This window comes from Stegostoma tigrinum, chromosome 29, assembly GCF_030684315.1.
Source record: "Stegostoma tigrinum isolate sSteTig4 chromosome 29, sSteTig4.hap1, whole genome shotgun sequence".
Classification (NCBI taxonomy): domain Eukaryota; kingdom Metazoa; phylum Chordata; class Chondrichthyes; order Orectolobiformes; family Stegostomatidae; genus Stegostoma; species Stegostoma tigrinum.
Genome location: NC_081382.1, coordinates 38,991,879 through 39,008,732, shown reverse-complemented (window position 1 = coordinate 39,008,732; position 16,854 = coordinate 38,991,879). Strand labels below are relative to the sequence as shown.

Genomic DNA, 16,854 nt, shown 5'->3' with positions numbered 1-16,854 from the left:
GGGATGGTAGATGGGCTCCAAATCAATGTGTTTGTTGATGGAGTTCCAGTTGGAGAGCCATGCTTCTAGGAATTCTCGTGCGTGTTTTTGTTTGGCTTATCCCAGGATGGATGTGTTGTCCCAATCAAAGTGGTGTCCTTCCTTATCTGTATGTAAGGATACGAGTGATAGTGGGTCTTGTCGTTTTGTGGCTAGTTGATGTTCATGTATCCTGATGGCTAGCTTTCTGCCTGTTTGTCCAATGTAGTGTTTGTCACAGTTCTTGCAAGGTATTTTGTAGATGACGTTTGTCTTGCTTGTTGTCTGTATGTACGTCATCTACAAAATACCTTGCAAGAACTGACAAACACTACTTTGGACAAACTGGCAGAAAGCTAGCCACCAGGATACATGAACATCACCTAGCCACAAAATGACATGACCCACTATCACTCGTATCCTTACATACAGATGAGGAAGGACACCACTTTGATTGGGGCAACACATCCATCCTAGGACAAGCCAAACAGAGACGTGCACGAGGATTCCTAGAAGCATGGCATTCCAACCGGAACTCCATCAACAAACACATTGATTTGGAGCCCATCTACCATTCCCTGAGAAAAAGAACAGGAAATGACATCACCAACCCAAGGAACGCTAAACAGATAAATAGAAAACGGGACATAACACCAGCGCTTTGTCGGAGGCTCACTGATGATGTTACCTAGAATGGTGACGAAACGTCTGAAAACTAACCTTCCAGCTCAGCGAGCAAACTCACATCCACAATACTTTACTGACTTTAAACCATTTTGGGACATCCCTAATCTCTGCATGTTGCTACAGAAATGAAAGTCTGTCTTCCTTGAGGCACAATAACGAAATGACATAGTACGTGGTTAAAATTATTGCATTTCATTCTCACTGAATCCATTTATCGTGACATAAAAACTATAAATTCATCTTGTCCATCTCTATAAACAGATACAACATGCTTTACACATTATGCTTATTAAATATTTTAACCTGTGATAGCGATTAGAACTAAACTAGCGCCTTGGCATTAGTAGGAAAGCGAAAATCTTTCAATCATAGCATGTTACATCACTAGAAATGTTAATGCAACAGAAGGCAAAAAGGACACTTACCGTGAAACAGATGCTGTTTTTTGCTCTAAAAAATAGTAGCGTTTTTCTCACTTTGGCATGTAGTTCAAAATGATCTAAAATGAAATCTAACTCTCCTTACAGCTGGTTTTTAACATGATCCCAATTAAAGCAGATGTTGCCTTATGTCTTGTACAGACATTTACGGTTCATATAAATACTCCCGTGTGCGCTCTGAAACACAGGTGCGATTCAGGAACTATGCTGCCTATGAGTGAATACCACAGGTGTGGGAGCAGCGTCAGCACCACCAACAGATCATACTTTATCGCTCGTGAATATTTGATATATTCATTAATGTGCATTGATTGCAGTAAAAACAAATTCCACTCATTTGACAGTACAGCAACCCAGAGAAGCTCATTTAAACATGGTACCAGTACAAGGCTAGATACCAGGGCTTTTCTAGGTGGAAATTATTTAAAAATCTTTATCAATAATTTGGCTGTCCAGATCAATATGGCTAAAGAGAACTAATGGTACGTGATGCATTACATAAAGTAGTGAAAAATCCGTCACCTTTACAGACACCAGAAATTCTTTGAGAAATTGTTTCAAATTGGATCTTTTCTGAAAAAAGATACACAACTGAAATCTTTGGTATTTTCTTTAGCAGCTGGAGTGCACAGCAATGGTGACCTGGCAGATTTAAGGAGAGTCTTGAAAGACTGTGATTGAGAACTGAGACCAGACTGATTCCCAGGATGGTTGGCAGCATTGACGCAGGAAGAGACTGGATCAGTTTGGACTATATTCACTGGAACTTGGAAGACTGAGGCAGGAGGGACAAACTCACAGAAACCTATAAAGTTCAAACAGGATTACACAGGGTAAATGCAGAAAGGACGTTCCTGATGATCGGGAAAGCCAGAAATGAGGATCACAATCTAAGGATACAGGGTAGGTCATTTATTCGTGAGGCCAGGAGAAAGTCCTTCACCAAGAGAGTGGTGGAATTCTCTGTGACAGAAAGTGATCAAGGTGAAAACACTGGATATTTTCAAGAAGGATTTAGCTGTAGTTCTACAGGCTAAAGGAATCAAGGGGTCTGGGGTGAAAGCAGGAACAGGAAATTGAGCTGGATGATCAGCCGTGAGCAGACCAGGCTGAAAGGGTTGAATAGCCTACTCCTGCTCCTAATTTATATATTTTTATGGATAAGAGGTAGAAAGGAGTTTAGGGAGGGAGTCCAGAACTGCAGAGATACGATCTTGGAATGTTGTGCACCTGGGGAGATAGGGAAGGGAAACACCATGATGTGAAAACAGGGATGATGCAAATGTCCTGCAACTGCCTGCTGTGATACCCACACTTTGATGGGGCTCATAAATCAAACAGAGATACTTCAACAGCTGCTGAAGCTTTTAGAAAGCTCCCAATTTTGTTTGTGTGAAGGTATTACAACTCTGGAGCAACCTTATGACGATGCTACAGAGCTGCAAATTCTGGAGTATAAATGGAGAGACAGTGGGCACAATTAGAACAGAAGGAGCACTCTGGAAGAAGCCAGACCAGAGAACAACATGTACACAAACATATGAAGAAGATAGAGATTCATCTTTAGCATCTGAGGCGGCACGGTGGCTCAGTGGTTAGCACTGCAGCCTCACAGCACCAGGGACCCGGGTTCGATTCCAGCCTCGGGTAACTGTCTGTGCGGAGTTTGCACATTCTCCTCGTGTCTGTGTGGGTTTCCTCCGGGTGCTCCAGTTTCCTCCCACAGTTCAAAGATGTGCAGGGTAGGTGGATTGACCATGCTAAATTGCCCGTAGTGTTCAGGGGTGTGTGGGTTATAGGGGGATGGGTCTGGGTGGGATGTTCCAAGAGACGGTGTGGACTTGTTGGGCCGAAGGGCCTGTTTCCACACTGTAGGGAATCTAATGTAATCTAATCTAATCTAAACTACAAGCCAGAGTCTGTCATGTCTATAATTACTGTGTATAGCCATTTTTAGTGTCAATGGATAATAAATCACATTACTTTGAAATCTAAGCCTGAAGGTAGTTCTTGACTTTGCCTTGTCCTTCAGCAGTTTGTAAAGAATCCAAACTCAACGTATGGCATCAAACCACACAATATGAGAACCCTCAGCTATGAAGCTCTTATATTTAGAACCCTTGACAAATGAGCCACCATCCTGTACCTTCTGTTTGGTTCATACACTTCCACTAACATCTAAGGAACAGACATTGATGAATTTTACATGGCAAACAGCTCCCTGTATATTTTTACATTTGTATAAAACACAAAAAGTACTGAAAGCTCCACAAAAAAGGTCACAAGAAGGATCTAAGTGAAGAAGTTTAGTGGACCTAGGGAATAGTCCAGAAACAGCCATTCACTCCACATGTTCTTCTTTGGTGTTTTAACCTCACACGACCCTGGCAACACCTTCCTTACTCCAACTTGATCAGCATACTCATCCATTTATTTCTCCTTCAAAATGGTTACAGAGATTTCCCCTTAGATACACCTGTGATTGGCCTGACCTATTAAGCATGCGAGTGCCAGTTGCCAATTCTAACCATTCCGGATAATGAAGTTTCTCCTGAATATGAAGAAAATTAGGTGTTGTTTAATAAATGGAGGGTAAGATCATAACATACAGCTAACATAGGTTGTTCTCCCCATTGTTCATCTTGTGACTGAGATTAATTCAACAGTTTTAATCAGTTTGAAGGCAAATGAAATGGGTATAGCACGACCTAAAATCATTGTGTCAAAGTAACCTCTCAGCAATTGAACTCTTCTGACTTTTAAAACTGTAAGGCAGTACTGATTTCTACAAAGGAATTGTCTTCTCAATGCTCCATTTAATTTCAAATAGCAAGGGTTAGTTTTAGGGCCATAATTAAACCAATGTATTGTCATCATTAATTTCATAACATTTTTAGAACTCAAGTTTGCATCTCATGTTAAATTTACACTGATGTAGAATTAATCACAAATGAAAGCACATACTGTGCATTTATCTATTTTTAGCAATTATAAAGCCAGCATAAGCAAATAATCTCAATACATTAATAGAACATACAACTGCACAGCACAGGAACAGGCCCTTCAGACAATGATGCTGTGCCAAACATGGTGCCAAATTAAATTAATAAAGTGACTGAAAGTACATGTGCTGTTCAAGAGGAAAACTACAATTAGTTATAGGCAGAAAAATAAACTGTAGTGAATGATTTTTCTAGAATACACCTTCTTCTCACTTGGGCTAGAGTCCTTTTTTTGTAATTTACCCATAGTTTGTGGCGACTGCTAGTTGGGCCCGTAATTATTACCCGTGCCCAATGTCCCTTCAGAAGGTGGTGGTGAGCTGTCTTCTTGAACTGCTGCAGTCCATGTGCTGTAGGCGGACCCACAATGCTGTTCTGGTGGAAACTGCAGGATTCTGACCTAGAGGCACTGAAAGAACAGCAAACTATTTTGTGGTGAGGACGGCGAGTGGCTTAGGAGGGAAAATTGCAAGGAGTGGTTCCCAGCTCATATTTTCCAACTTTAATAACCACTGACTGTTCAACAAACCTCCCAGCATCTGCACAGTTATGCCAACAGTTAGCAACTCCATAAACACCATCTTTGTCATGCTCTTATTAGTTAATGGCTCTCGTATTTTCGATAAGGAAAACATTACCATTATAGACTTAACAAGGTGTAGAGCTGGAATGAACACAGCAGGCCAAGCAGCATCAGAGTTGCAGGAAAGCTGACATTTTGGGCCTAGACCCTTATTCAGAAGAAGGGTCCAGACCTGAAATGTCAGCCTTCCTGCTCCTCAGATGCTGCTTGGCCTGCTGTGTTCATCCAGCTCTACACCTTGTTGTCTCAGATTCTCCAGCATCTGCAGCTCCTACTACCTCTGAAACCTTATCGGCTTTCAGTTTTCTGATTTGGTACCAGTAAGTGTACTTCTTGCCTCCTCATGAGCTGGACGTGCATTAAACAGTTTCATCACCCGAGGATTCTAATGTGGAATTGTCTTCACGCACAATCTTGCTCAAAGGAAAGTGGTCCATAACGACACTAATGGAATGAAGTGGAAATGCAAACTAACAAGCTTGTTTACTTTAATTACTGTTCTGAAGAACAGTCACACTGGTGACGTTTTCCCTCTCTCTGCAGATGCTGCCAGACCTGCCGAGTGTTTCCAATTTCCTCTGTGTCTGTCACTTTAATTAGAACTTATGAATAGCGTTTGCGCTGAAATAATCTGGGATAGAATGAGATGGAGAAGACAAATAGAGAGGGATGAGAGAGGGGCACACACACACACACACACACAGTCTTTTGACATGCCCATACCCCTGCACGTAACTCCGTGCTAGTGTTAGATGGAATGTTTGGCTCCCCACTCCAAGTGGACTATAGAGCTGTGTGTGTGCTCCATATTGTACAACTTATCATATTGTTAAATTAAGCCACATGTCCACTTATCAAAGTTGGAGAAGATATTCCTACTTTTGGGAGGGTCTAGGCACTGGCCACCAATACAACCGATCATAATTTAGGAGAAACTTCTTCACTCGGCAATGATTAGAATGCGATACTCACTACCAGATGAACTGGTTGAGGTAAATAGAATGGATACATTTAACGGGAAGCCAGACAAGCACATTGTCAATAAAGGGATAAAGTGATAATGAAGTTAACGGAGCTCATGGAGGTTTGCACAATTGGAGCAATCACAATTCCAAGCAATAAGATGGAACAGCCTACTTCTACGCAATTTAATGTAAATTCTATATAAAGTAAATTTCATTTCTGTTAACAGCTGAGTTTACAACTACGTGACACCAATAGTCTTTGTCTATATCTCTGGACTCCAAGCAGTTGTGTAAGGGAACAATTCTGCATCCGGGTTACTAATTCTAACTTCCATTTGATGAGCGCCAGACCGCTTTCACGTCTGTAGCTTAATGAAGAATCAGCAACATGACATTAAATGCTTCAAGTTAACAAGATTGCCTTCAGAATCTCACAAAGTATTATATAGTAGTTACAAGAGAGATGTGAGACATGGGGTGCATGGGAGATATGGAAGGAATGGTTCCAATTATCTCTTATGGTGGATTACTTTGCTGTTCTTAATAACACATCAACCAAACCATTAAAATTACTTATGTTAAAAAGCAGGATTGTGTCCAGTCATCTGTTAACAACTAACCCGTTCCTTTCACACTGCACTTTTAGGAGCACACATCAATTAGCATTAAGTGACAATGTGTGCTGACAGTTTTATGAGCACATACTCAACTACATCCTGTACCTACAGGATTTAAATGAATGTCATTTATCCATTCTGCCAACTGCGAAACACATAAGACGACAGCTAGTGATTTATTAGACAAAGGCAGATAATCACAATCTTATTAATCTGGATCGGGAAGTCTCCAATTAATGGAGATGTTCTTCTTACTTTGTGAAAGCCTAATGGAGATTGGCACATTGCAAAAAAAAATACTGAAGTCCTGTGGATCTGGACAGAGCCAGATTAAAATCTGCACAGTTTAACATGCATCACTAATTTGTGTTTTGGATCAATATTGTTATCACTGGAGGACTGTACAATCTCAAAACGAAAGCTTGGTCTAACACTCAGATGGGTGTCATAGATATTGCTAACAGTATTTTCAAAAATGGGTAAGTTTCCCTCTACAGCCCAAGACAATTTTCATCTTAAACAACACCATCAAAACAGATCATGTGGTCATTTTATCTCATCACTGTTTGGAACATTGCCACTTATACACTGCAACAATACCTATGCTTCAAACCTAATAAATCTACAAGATTATGAGGGGCACGGACAAGGTGGGGTACAAAGCAGCTGCTCCCACTTGCTGAAGGGCCAATAACAAGGGGGCACATGTTTTAAAGTGGAAGGCAAGAGGTTTAGAGCGAATTTGAGGCACAGTTTTTTTCACCTAGAGTGTGGTGGGTATCTGAAATGTACTGCTTGGAAGGGGAGTTAAGATGGGAAACCTCACAATCTTTAAAACGTACTTGGACAAGCACTTGAAACAGACAGTGTTAGATGGGACTAGTGTAGGTTTAGAGTAGTTTTTGTCAGTGAAGTCTCAAACGGCCCCCTCTGGACTATCTGATTCTGTGAATTGATCTAGGGAGTTGCATAGCCAAGCGTAGCAGTAATGTCACTGGATTAGTAATCCACAGGTTTTGGCTAAGGCTCCGGGGCATGGGTTTGAATCCCATTGTTGGTCTGGTGGACTTTAAATTCAATTAGAAATTAGAACAAAATTCTGGAAGTATAAGCTAGACTCAGTAACAGTGACTGTGAAATTATCGTCTATTGTTCACTAAGCCCTTTAGGAAGGAAGCATGCTGTCCTGACCTGGTCTGGCCGATGTGCAACTCCATACCCATGGCAACTGCCTTCTAAACCGCCTCCTGAAATAGCTGAGGAAGCTGCTCAGTTCAAGGGCAATTAACAACTCCAAATAAAAATACGTCGCCAATAACACCCATGAAAAAAATAATGAACAGGGCTATAGAAGTGCTTTGGGACATTGTGTATCAGAGGCCATTTGGTCCATCAGGCCTGCACTGTTTCCATTACCTAATACCAATCTCCTGCCTTTTCCCATATCCCTGCACACCACTTCTATCCAAATAATCATTCATTACTCTCTGTAATGAAGACTCTTACTTCAAGATTTCTGGGTCCCCAGAACATTAACTGGGTTTCTGGATTAAAAGTTTGAAAGTACCAGCAGACCTTCACCTCTCTGTGGCTGTTTAAAGGTACCATATAAACACAAATATTTCACTGGACCTGAAACATTAACTCTGATTTTTACTTCACAGATGCTGCCAGACCTGCTGAGCTTTTCCAGCAACTTTGTTTTTGTTGTTGGTTTACAGCCTCTGCAGTTCTTTCGGTTTTTACAAATATTTATTTATCTTTTTAAGTCAGAGTACAGTACCCACCTTTCGGGAATTCAGATAACTTTAATCAAGCGTTGAAACTATTCAACAGAATTATTTCAGTTTCAGAAAATTCGGAAGCAGAGGCTTTGCTTGCAATAAGTAATGTGAGGGATGTCACCTTTTGCTCCCACTAGGATTGATTTCATGATCTTTTGATGTGACAGTTATCAACACTGAAAAACAAGCCACGTAAGATGAACATCAAGTACATCCAGGTCAGAGTTTGGAAGCAGAATATTAAGGTGTAAATGAAAATGGATGCCCTGACAACACAACCTTAGCCCAATGCTGGAGATTATCTCTTACTTCACCCAATTGATAACTTCTTTGCCAACACTTAGCATTTTGCAACAAGACTGTCTATCGAGTCATGAGGGAATAGTGGGCTGAATCACAAACTTTCTAGCTCTGAAATGGGAGCAAGCACCTAGGTCAGTCAATTTAAAATACATTTTGCATAACTCCTTCAATAAAGCGCATTTTTCTCAATTTTATTGGATTGATGGAGACTGAAATAGTGCATATGACACGTTTTTCAATTCATTAATGGGATGAGGGCGTCTCTCGCTAGGGCAGCATTTATTGCCCATCCCTAATTGCCCTGAGGGCAGTTCAGAGTCAAACACATTGCTGTGTCCGGAGTCACAAGTAGGCCAGACCAGGTAAGGATGGCAGTTTCCTTGGCTAAAGGACATTAGTGAACTAGGTGGGCTTTTCCAACAATCAGCAATGGATTCACGGACATCATTGGATTCTTAATTCCAGATATTTTATGGAATTCAAATGCCACAATCTGCCATGGTGGGATTCAAACCCTGGTCCCCAGAATGTTATCTAGGTCTCTGGATTGACAGTCCAGCAATAGTACCACGAGGCCATTGCCTCCCCAACAACATTGTATAGAAAATATCAATTGTTAAAAATACACAATGTTCTAGAATGTATATTGCCATGGTTTCCGGTTCAAGTACAGTGCAAATATTGAATTCCTATGTAATGGGTTGCACTAAACTTCTTCAAAAATAGGTCAAGCCTCTGAAGTACCAAAAGCATATATCTTAAGATTGTTTAGCCCAGGGATAACAATTAGCCTATTTTACACTTTGAAATTCAGGTATTATTCTCAAAGCATCTATCATCTCTCAGAAGACTGACATTATCACACATGGGAATTTTTGCAAACTAAAATAACTACTGTATTAATATCCACTAAAAAATGAACACAAGTCAGGACAATTGGAAAATAGTTAGGATCGGGATACAAGATTCTGAAACTTTCCACAAGTGTCATCTGAACTACTTCAATTTAAAAACAAATGGCTCAATGATTTTGATCTGCCTTTCAGATTTTTCCTTCTTTTGTAACAACCTGGTTTTTCTACTGAAGGCTGAGTCAATGAGGATTCTTGGAGTTTAGCTGTATTTTGCTTTCAAACAATCCTTGATTTGAATGTAAAATCTACTCCCACATTCCAACTGCAAGAATTTGGGTTTCCTGAACAACATAGCAAACAACCAATTTAAGAGGAGGTGAGGGCTCGTGGTATTATTGCTGGACTCTTAATCTGGAGGCTTGAGGTTTATAGTAGATGGTGGAATTTGAATTCAATAAAAATCAGGAATTCAGAGTCTAATGATGAAACCGCTGTCAGGAAAAACTGATCGGTTCGCTATTGACCTTTAGAAAAGAAATCTGCCATCCCCACTTACCCCGTCTGATCAATATATGACTCCAGGCAGGTGATTGTTAAATGCCCTCTGGGCAATTAGTGATGGATAATAAAAACTGACCTAATCAGGGATGATGTCCATGTCCATGGATGAATAAAAAAAAGTAACGACTGGGATTTCCTGTCTATTATCATAGAATCACACAATCATAGAATCCCTACAGTGTGAAAACAGGCTTTTCGCCCCAACAAGTCCACACTGACCCTCATAGCATCCCACCCTGACCCATCCCCCTATAATCCACACACCCCTGAACACTACAGGCAATTTAGCATGGCCATTCCACCTAACCTGCACATCTTTGGACTGTGGGAGGAAACCAGAGCACCCGGAGGAAACCCACACAGATACAGGGAGAATGTGCAAACTCCACATAGACAGTTACCCGAGGCTAGAATCGAATGTGGGTCCCTGGCACTGTGAGGCAGCAGTGCTAACCACTGTGCTACCATGCCACCCCCAGTCACAAATAACCTAACAATGATCTACAAAGAATCTGAAGGTCAAGAAAATGATACAATGATCACAAGTGACCCAGGCCTCATGTTTTGATGGATAATAATCCAGAATAATAATCTCCTCACTGAAAGGGAGGCGATGGCCTAGTGGTCTATTAAGAAACTACTAATCCAGGAACTCGGCTAACATTCTGGGGACCTGGGCTTGAGTCCCATCATGGCAGATAGTGGGATCTGAATTCAACAATACTCTAGAATCGAGAATCTACTGATGACCATTAAACCTTTGTCGATTATCAGAAACCCCATCTGGTTCACTAATGTCCTTCAGAGAAGGAAATATGCCACCTGCTCTGGCCTACAGCTGACTCCAGACCCACAGCAAAGTGGTTGACTCTCAACTGCTCTCTGAAATGGCCTATTAAGCTACTCAGTTCAATGGCAACCAGGGGAGGGCAATAAATGCTGACCAGCTAGCCAGTGATGGCCATGTTCCGCAATTGATTTCAAAAAGTTAAAAATCCCCTTGTATTTCAAATATTGTTATTACTACAGCTGATGATCTGTGATTAGCTAAACTGAACCTTGGCACTTGTCCCTTTTGGCAACAAAGCTGCTTACTGGAACTTATTAATCTATGTAGAGTATTAAATTCTCACAATATTCTTGTATCAGACAAATACAATACGCAAACAGTATTCCAATCTGTGTAAAAAGCAATACCTGGAGCCAAATCAATTGGGTTAGTTAATTCCACTTTGGTTACATTAGTATTTCTGTTTTGATTGCTTAACCCGGTAAACTTCGTATTTACCTCGACATGCTGAGAAAACACATGATTATTAAAGGATGTTGTTTAATATTCTTCTTTTCAACAGAGGCGTGTTGTTAAGTGAAGTAAACACAGCAGTAGTTTGATTTTTCATTAGTAAGGGAACTAATGGTTTGGGGAAAAGGGCAAGAAAGAAAGAGGCTGAGGAGTAATGAGTTTAGCCATGATCTCACTGGATAGCAGAGCAGATTACAAGGGCTGAATGGCCTATATCTGCTCCTACGTCTCGTGGTTCAGTCTGGATTAGGATTTGTGACATAACATAAACAGTGGAGAGAAAATGGGGTTGGGATCGCACCTCACAATCATACAGGATACAGAGGGTGCAAACAGCCTGAGATGGTGGCTGAAGAGTGGGATGGAATTTGTGGATCGAGAAAATTTCTGGTGGGGAGCAGAACTTAATGGTCTTCGCAATGTGCAATACAGATGGAAGGAGCTCAGCTGGGCACAAGACAGGAAGGCATCGTCACTCAAGAACATCTGAACAAACTGCAAGTTTTGAGTCAACCTTTGATTAGATTAGATTCCCTACAGTGTGGAAACAGGCCCTTTGGCCCAACAAGTCCACACTGCCCTTTGAAGCATCCCACGCAGACCCATCCCCCTGTAATCCACACACCCCTGAACACTACAGGCAATTTAGCATGGCCGATCCACCTAACCTGCACATCTCTGGACTGTGGGAGGAAACTCACGCAGACACGGGGAGAATGTGCAAACTCCATACCCAATTAACTACTGGATACAACAATAGCTTTATCAACAGAGAAATTTTCTGTGCTCAAGAAAATGAAATTCAAAGTGGTGAAGAATTGTCACCACAGTATGAATAATAAACTTAAAACTGTCAATCATTTCCCCAGCAATAAAGCATTTTTCTCAATGAGAACTTTGCATTCCATTACAGAGAGTTCAAGATACAATACATGGTACCTTGAAGGAAATGCATGAATAATCAAAGGCAATCATTCGGAAAACATCCAAGGACAGAATATACTGGAGCCACAAAATCAACCTTGCATACGGTCATTGTTAAAATCTAACTCTGGGCAAGTATGCACAATCTTAAAAAGAGGTACGTGCAACTTTAACAGACAATACACAAGCTTCCACATCCATATATCATTGGTGATATAAACCAGTGGATCCTTCGGCTCATCACAAACAGGGTCGTGGAAGATCGGCTGATAATTATCTGGGATGGTTCCAGCATTCAGCACACATTTGTCTTACACCAGATGTCATACTTTGCTGCAGAAGAAATGATCTTTAGATCAAATAAAAATTGTTTGCATCTCTGGAAATTCAGAAAAACACTGCAGCCAACAATAACATTCTGATGGATTTTGGTTGAAGTGTTTTTAATAGAGGCTCCACCTTTACAATGTCACCCAACTTATTGGGAGTAATGACAGGAAAGATCTACTAGAATTTGCATTGAGATATCCCAACCATCTGTCTGTAAGGACATTTTTGGGATTCCAAATTTTAACTCTCCTCTGAACAGGGATATCCTTCTCAATCAGGTGATTGAACCTGGGGATTCAATGAAGAACATCTTTGATTGTCTGTTTATGTTGTGCTGTTGTTGATACCAACGTTGTCAATATAGGAAGGGACTTTCCACTTTCTCAAGTCATTGCCTTGCAGGTAATGACCATAGTCTCTACGATAAAGTTAGATTTGGAACCAACTGATCCTACAAAGTAAATTGGGCATAAATATATGCGCCATTCAGAAAATCTCAATGTTCACCAGAAATAATCTAACCAAAAGGTAATACCGAAAATATCCTCTTCTACTCAACACAAGGTAACTTGCAGTATTCTCCTTGGCTGTGCCCAACAGTACAGCAGAGAACAGAACTTTGTCCAGTCCTGCCTCTGTCCATTTATATTTAGCCCTACATTTTTACAAACAAACCTGGCAACATGAAACACAGTAACAATCAACATGAGCACTGGTTTCAGGACGAATAAAATTGGAAAATCCAAAGGATTTCCCTCAGAGTAACTCAGTCTTAAAGTGAGTTTCCAATGGAGTTGCTAACTAGCATTTGGCAATTTGACAACCCTTTCTAGTGCGTTGTGAAACCTTAGGCCTACAGTAAACAGTGAGTGTTTTTAGACATTGTGCTTCTTGTACCAATAGATCATGCATATCCACCACTGTCTTTCCCAAACAAGTACATTTCCCCAACACCACCACCAGAGTTTCAGAAGGCACTACTGAAGCACACTCATCTGGCAGAGATCGGCCCAACTGATCTAGACTAGTATTGTTGATTGACATCAATTCCTTCTCACCTTTCCCTATCTCAGCCCACCAGAAGAGTTGGTAAAGGGTGAGCAAATTGAACAGTTCATTTCTCTTCTGACTGACTGACTGAATATTTGCAATATTATATGTACTATTATATACAGCAATGTTATACAGAGATTACATTTCTCCATATGCTTATATTCTTTTTCTTTCCCCCCTCACAGACTTACGGAGCTTGCGCTGAAACGCATCTATGCAATACAAATGAGCCCCTCTATCTGCATCCAGGAAAATGCGGGAATTATTTGAAGAAGGATTTTAGAATCAAAACTGGTGGACTTACAAAAGTAAGTCTTAGAAATGAGTTTACATTTACAAAAATATTAAAACAAAAAGCAAGTACAACTTGTCTTCAATTACAAACTGACTTTCCAAGTCACCATCTGGCTAATTTCAGGTTTTCACTAGGATTTTACAAATTCGGTAAGGTTTACTTGACAAAATTCTTGCCAGAAAAAAAACTCCAAAAGCAAAAACAGGATAAGAAGCAAAAAGAAACATACAAATTACATTATGGTCACACCCAGAGAACCAACACCTTGTGTCAACAACGTACAACTCTGCCATTCAAATCAATGTTAAAAGAAAACATAATGATCTTAAAGGCAAACTAACACTGCGATTATTGCATGTCGTACTTGGTGCTGTTATTCTTCTCAGAGCGTTGTCGACATCTGTTCATCTAAGATTGTGCATTTTAGATTAAAATTAGCTTTCCCACAACATTCTGGTTGCTTTCTTTCTCTGAAAACAAATAAGTTACGCCTACCTTGTGCTTCATAGTCAGTATGGTAGAGAGCAGACTGCCTGTCTTGCTGAGTTGAGGTCATGCCGAGCACTGACTGCAGCTGTGCAACATTCAAGTGGGCTGTTAATTCACCATTTCGATCACCGATCTGCAAGAAGACATCCCAAGGTTGGAAACTTGCACAACACGAAAGGTTATGGACCAGTGGGAGGATTGAAAGTGAAGGAGACTGGAAAGAAAGTTGCTGGGTTTTTTTTGGGGGGGGGGGGGCGCGGAACACGTTAGAAGGGAGAGGAGTAAAGAGCAGGAAATTTACAAATTCCAACCCAGCTGCTCTGGCACAAGCAATGCAACAGAAGTCAGCAAATTCAGAAGCTGTACTGTACAGCGATGTTTAATTGAGTTATCACTGCATTCCAGACCATCTCCTGTTTATTACTGTTTAATGGACCATCGATCCTGATTGCTGCACGGCAAATGAGGCTTCACTTCTCCCACATTTCATTCACATTACACCACCCTGCGGGAGCAAAGAGAGAGCCCCTACTATTGAAACAAGCTTTCCTGTTGAAGGGACACAGTACCATACCACATTCTCAAGCTGATATTGCACTAGGTACACAGCAATATTGAAAGAACTGCATATTCACAAGGCACTCTGCTGTGATTGGCACTGTGCTCTGCTTTCAGGAATTTGCTGTGTACTTGAACATCATTTGGAGTCCTGAAGGCTAAATTTGGTTTGCTTGTTGGAATTAACCCTTATCCTGCTGAACAGCTGCAATAGTGTCACTCCAGGGTTTCCACATGCAAAATCTGGACTGACAATCCAATCCAGCATTGAATGCTGAACACTTCCCGGCTATACTGCCTTCCAGACTGGGCAGTGAACTAAGGCCATTTCAGGTGTATGCAAAATGTCCAGTAGCGCTAATCCGAACAGGTACGGGGAGTTAAACTTGGCATTGTGACAAATACTTACCGCTTCATCATTCTACATCACAAAAACAGTCAACCTAAGATTACAGGCAAATTGCTATTTGTGGGGAGTTTGCCGTGAGGAAATTAGTCTCTGTTTTCTACATTACAAAAGTGACATTTTTAAATAAGTGTTTCATTGGTTCCGAAGCACCTCGAGCTGCCCATTGATCATGACTATACGTAGTTATTGCTTCCTGCATCATCTTTGTATCATCCAGAACAAATGTCAGCCCAATCAAGGAATTGCAAAAGCAGTTTTATTCAATGGGCTCTCACTTTGCTTTTGAGTCTCCCCTCCCCTGGATACATACTCATTCTAATTTGTCATAAGAGCCTAAGATATCAGAGCAGATTCTGCTCCTTTCAGCCCAAGGAATCTGCTCTGCCACTCAATCATGGCTGAGATGTTTCTCAACCCCATTCTCCTGCCTTCTCACGAAACCTTTAATCCCCTTAATAATGAGGTACCTATCTCTGTCTAAAAGGCACTCATTGACTTGGCCTCCACAGCTCTCTGTGGCAGTGGGTTCCGCAGATTCATCATCCTCTGGCTGAAGAAATTCCACCTCATCTCCATTCTCAAGAGTTGATTCTTCACTCTGAGGCTGTGCTCTCAGGTCCTGATCTCTCCTTATAGTGGAAACATCTTCTCCATGTCCAATCTATCCAAGCCTCTCAGTCCTTTGTAAGTTTCAATGAGGGCTCCCTCTCATCCTTCTAAACTCTGTCAAGTATAGACCAAGAGTCTTCAACTGCTCCTCAAATGACCAGCCCTTCAAGCCCAGAATCAATCTTGTCAACCTCCTGTGGACATCCTCTAAGGCTAGCACGTCCCTCCTCAGATACAGGGCCTAAAAATGCTCACAATATCTTCTTTACTGTTTTGAAGCCAAGACATTTTCACCATTTCTCATCTGTAAAACTTTGCACCCCAACATTTTGCAACTTGCCTCTTATCTGCTTCCTTCCAATCAAAAAAAAAAGCAGCCTCACCAGTTTTTATTAACTATACTTGCCCCCTACTTAATTACATGCCTCATAATTAATGATGCACACAGGAAATTACCAATCAGGAGCAGGATGAGACCAAACAGCCCCTTGAGCCTGCTCTGCCATTCAATAACATCATGGCTGATCTGACTGTAACTTCAAATCCACATTCTTGCCTCATCCCAATATCCGTTCAGTTCCTTACTAACAAGGATCTATTTACCTCTGCCTTAAAAAGACTCAAGTACTCTGCTTCCTCCACCTTTTCAGGGGTAGAGTTCCAAAGACTCAAGAGAAAGGTCTGTTTCTGCACAGTTTATCTCTAGGACTCTAAGATGACCATCCAAGAAAAATTTAAAAAGTCTGATCTGTGTTTTAAATTGGCAACACTTTATTATTAAACAATCACCCTCTGTTTGAAATCCTAAATAAGAGGAAACCTCATCTCCTCACCTACATCACCAAGTTTCTTCAAGATCTTGTATGTTTCAATCAAGCTGCCCCTTGCTCTCCTAAACACTAACAGATACAAGCTTAGACGCTTCCTCATAGTACAAATGTCAGATGGGCTAGGCTTCTGAACTTTAGTCTCCTGGCATTAAGAAAGCACCTTTAGGATGGGAAATCAACCACCTGTATTCAAATCACACTTTTAATGCAATGAGATAGAGTTACTTCAGAGAAGCATCA

At 41.0% G+C, this 16,854-nt stretch overlaps 2 protein-coding genes across 15 annotated transcripts in view; one reads left to right on the top strand and one right to left on the bottom strand.

Moving 5' to 3' along the window:
• Positions 1-14,101, top strand: part of LOC125465559 (uncharacterized) — a 120,816-nt gene extending 106,715 nt beyond the window's left edge. For 2 of the 4 annotated variants that reach the window (XM_048559222.2, XM_048559215.2), the window contains one exon: positions 1,762-2,924. The gene's annotated coding sequence lies outside the window, so the exon portion shown is untranslated. Of the gene's footprint in view, positions 1-1,761; positions 2,925-12,030; positions 12,199-13,609 lie in introns of those variants that run through there. The other 2 variants (XM_048559218.2, XM_048559217.2) reach the window with 2 other exon arrangements.
• The window catches only part of gpsm1b (G protein signaling modulator 1b), a 233,111-nt gene that overhangs the window by 70,457 nt on the left and 145,800 nt on the right, over positions 1-16,854 (bottom strand). For 9 of the 11 annotated variants that reach the window (XM_048559204.2, XM_048559205.2, XM_048559206.2 and 6 more), the window contains one exon: positions 14,215-14,341. In XM_048559204.2, coding sequence (XP_048415161.1) covers positions 14,215-14,341 — 127 coding nt within the window. Of the gene's footprint in view, positions 1-1,130; positions 1,250-14,214; positions 14,342-14,777; positions 14,855-16,854 lie in introns of those variants that run through there. The other 2 variants (XM_048559210.2, XM_048559212.2) reach the window with 2 other exon arrangements.